This window comes from Galeopterus variegatus, unplaced genomic scaffold (assembly GCF_000696425.1).
Source record: "Galeopterus variegatus unplaced genomic scaffold, G_variegatus-3.0.2 Scaffold188, whole genome shotgun sequence".
NCBI classification, from domain to species: Eukaryota; Metazoa; Chordata; class Mammalia; order Dermoptera; family Cynocephalidae; genus Galeopterus; species Galeopterus variegatus.
In genome coordinates, this window is record NW_007726299.1 from 462,340 (window position 1) to 464,778 (window position 2,439).

General features: G+C 33.1%; 1 protein-coding gene across 3 annotated transcripts in view; it reads right to left on the reverse strand.

Moving 5' to 3' along the window:
- The window catches only part of TATDN1 (TatD DNase domain containing 1), a 48,786-nt gene that overhangs the window by 4,685 nt on the left and 41,662 nt on the right, over positions 1 to 2,439 (reverse strand). For 2 of the 3 annotated variants that reach the window (XM_008564570.1, XM_008564581.1), the window contains 2 exons: positions 1,369 to 1,439; positions 42 to 168 (listed from right to left, as the gene is read on the reverse strand). In XM_008564570.1, coding sequence (XP_008562792.1) covers positions 42 to 168; positions 1,369 to 1,439 — 198 coding nt within the window. The remainder of the gene's footprint in view (positions 1 to 41; positions 169 to 1,368; positions 1,440 to 2,439) is intronic. The other variant, XM_008564574.1, reaches the window with a different exon arrangement.

Here is a 2,439-nt window from a genome sequence, read left to right on the forward strand (position 1 = left end):
TTGACTAATGATTTTGAAGACCAGGAGAGCAAAATACTTACATTATATGGCAGGGTTCATTTCTATCTTTTAAACAGTGTCCGTTTTCCCACTTCTTTTTGGTAGGAAATAAAGTTTTTATATATTTTGATCCAGCATGTGTACTTTTGACTGCACACCAAGGTGCATCTAGAATTAAGCAAAGAGAAGTGTCTCTTAAGGGAGTTACCTTTAAAAAAAACTTTTTAATTAACATTATCAAACTAATATATAACCTTTAAATTATAAATCATGATTCAGCTTCCAAAATGGCAAAATTAATGCAACAAAAACATTTCTAAGAAAGCACAAGATAAAATCTTGAATTGTATCTTAAATACTTTCTAAGACTCACTTTTATTTATTTTTTCCTGCTAAAGTTACTGTTGGTGTGTGGCATGCTTCAAAAAAAAGACCTACACCTAAAAGAAATACAATTGTAACATGGAAACATTTAAGTTAAACAAATTTATTGCCTTTACTGAATGTGAAAGTGACTTTAAATATTAACTATTTCTTTAATAAGATACTATAATAGCTTACACATTTTGTAGACATGGTATTTTAATAAAATCATTTAGTTTTCATGACTGACCAAAGAAATAAACCTGATTTCTCATTAAAGGCTGTTTTTACCTTCCTAAGGTCCACAGTATAGGGAGAGAGCCTTGAGTTACAGGGTTCAGCAAAAGTTTTAGCTTTTAACCTTGTTTTATTTTAAGAGGCTATAGATTCTTATACTAAACCAATTTGATTTAAATTTTTGCACATTATTTAAAAGTGCCATAGAATTAAGCCATTATAAAGACATTGTGAAAAATAAATTCTGAATAAATTTTAAAATCCCGAGTGCTTAGTCAAGATGCCTTGTTTAAGCATTCGTTAACTACAACCTCTTTATCACATATTCTAACATTCCATTTTTTAAGTGTTTTGTCTTAGCCAAACTTCTGAAGTTGAAAAAAATTACTTGCATAGAGGCATGCCTTGCTTCAGGGATGGGGGATAAATTCTGAGAAATACGCCGTCAGGTGATTTTGTTGTTCGAACACCACAAAGTGTACTTACACAAACCTAGATGTTATAGCTTATTACTATAGCTATGTGGTATAGCCAGTGTAGTCTTATGGGACCATCGTCAAATGTGCGGGGTCTCAACTGAAACGTCGTTAGGTGGCGCATGACTATATTTTTCCATCAATTGATAAAAACCTCAAAGATATTCTGAAAAGTATAACTTGAGGTTTAGAATGCTGTTTTAAAGTAATAATTGTTCACTTTAACAGTAAACTTGAAGTCAAAAATTTTTTTGTATGGTTTAATATGAAAAAGTTCTGAAAACAAACTTACCAGTCTCAATCATTAATTTTTCACTTGGTATTGACTTCAAAACTTCCAAATTAGCCTCAGTTTTCAGTGAGCTTTAAAAAAGATGTAAATTATTTATTTTAAAAGTTAGCATTTAATGAAGAATAACTTTTTTTCATATCATAAACTTGTCTACCCATAACAAATTTTATTTTCAATATTCTTTAGAAACTATTTGCATGTTCTAGGCTGGCCGGTTAGCTCAGTTGGTTAGAGCATGGTGCTGATAACACCAGAGTCAAGGGTTTGGATCCCCATACTGGCCAGCTCCCAACCCCCACCCACAAAAGGAAAATATTCGCACATTCCTGTCCTTCACAGAATCCTGATCAAGATCTGTTTCAACCAGATCTGCCTTTAGGGGATATGATTTTTCATGCTTATCAGTTGATTCTCCAATAGCTATCTGTATCAGTCTAAGTAAAATTTAACTTTTTTAAAAAATTCATTTGCTTCTCTGAGTACTTAACATAACTTAGAGAGGCTCATGAATGAGGCTGTTAACTTTCACTTCCTAACTTTTTAAGCCTCTGAGACAGATTGGATTACTGCTTCCAATTCTTCACTGTCCTTTAATAGAATTGTACATCTGCACCCTCGCCATGGTTTCTTGGTAGGAAGGATGAACTCCACCCCCCAACTTTCAAATCCCACATCACAGTAGTCCATTTGTTAAAACAGATGAATCTACATGGACACATCACCCAAAATTCATGGTTTACATTAGGATTTACTCTTGGTGGTACATTCTATGGGTTTGGACACATTTATAATGACATATATTTACCAATCTAGTGTCATACAGAACAGTTTCACTGCCCTAAAAATCTTGTGTTTTACATATTCATTCCTCCCTCCCCACCACCTCTGGCAACCACTGGTCTTTTTACTGTAGTCACAGTTTTGCCTTTTCTAAAATGTCATATAGCTGGAATTATACAGTATGTAGTCTTTTCAGATTGGTGTCTTTCACTTAGTAATGCATTTAAATTCTCTCCATGTCTTTTCATAGCTTGATAGCTCATTTCTTTTTAGTGCTGGATATGTCTGGAT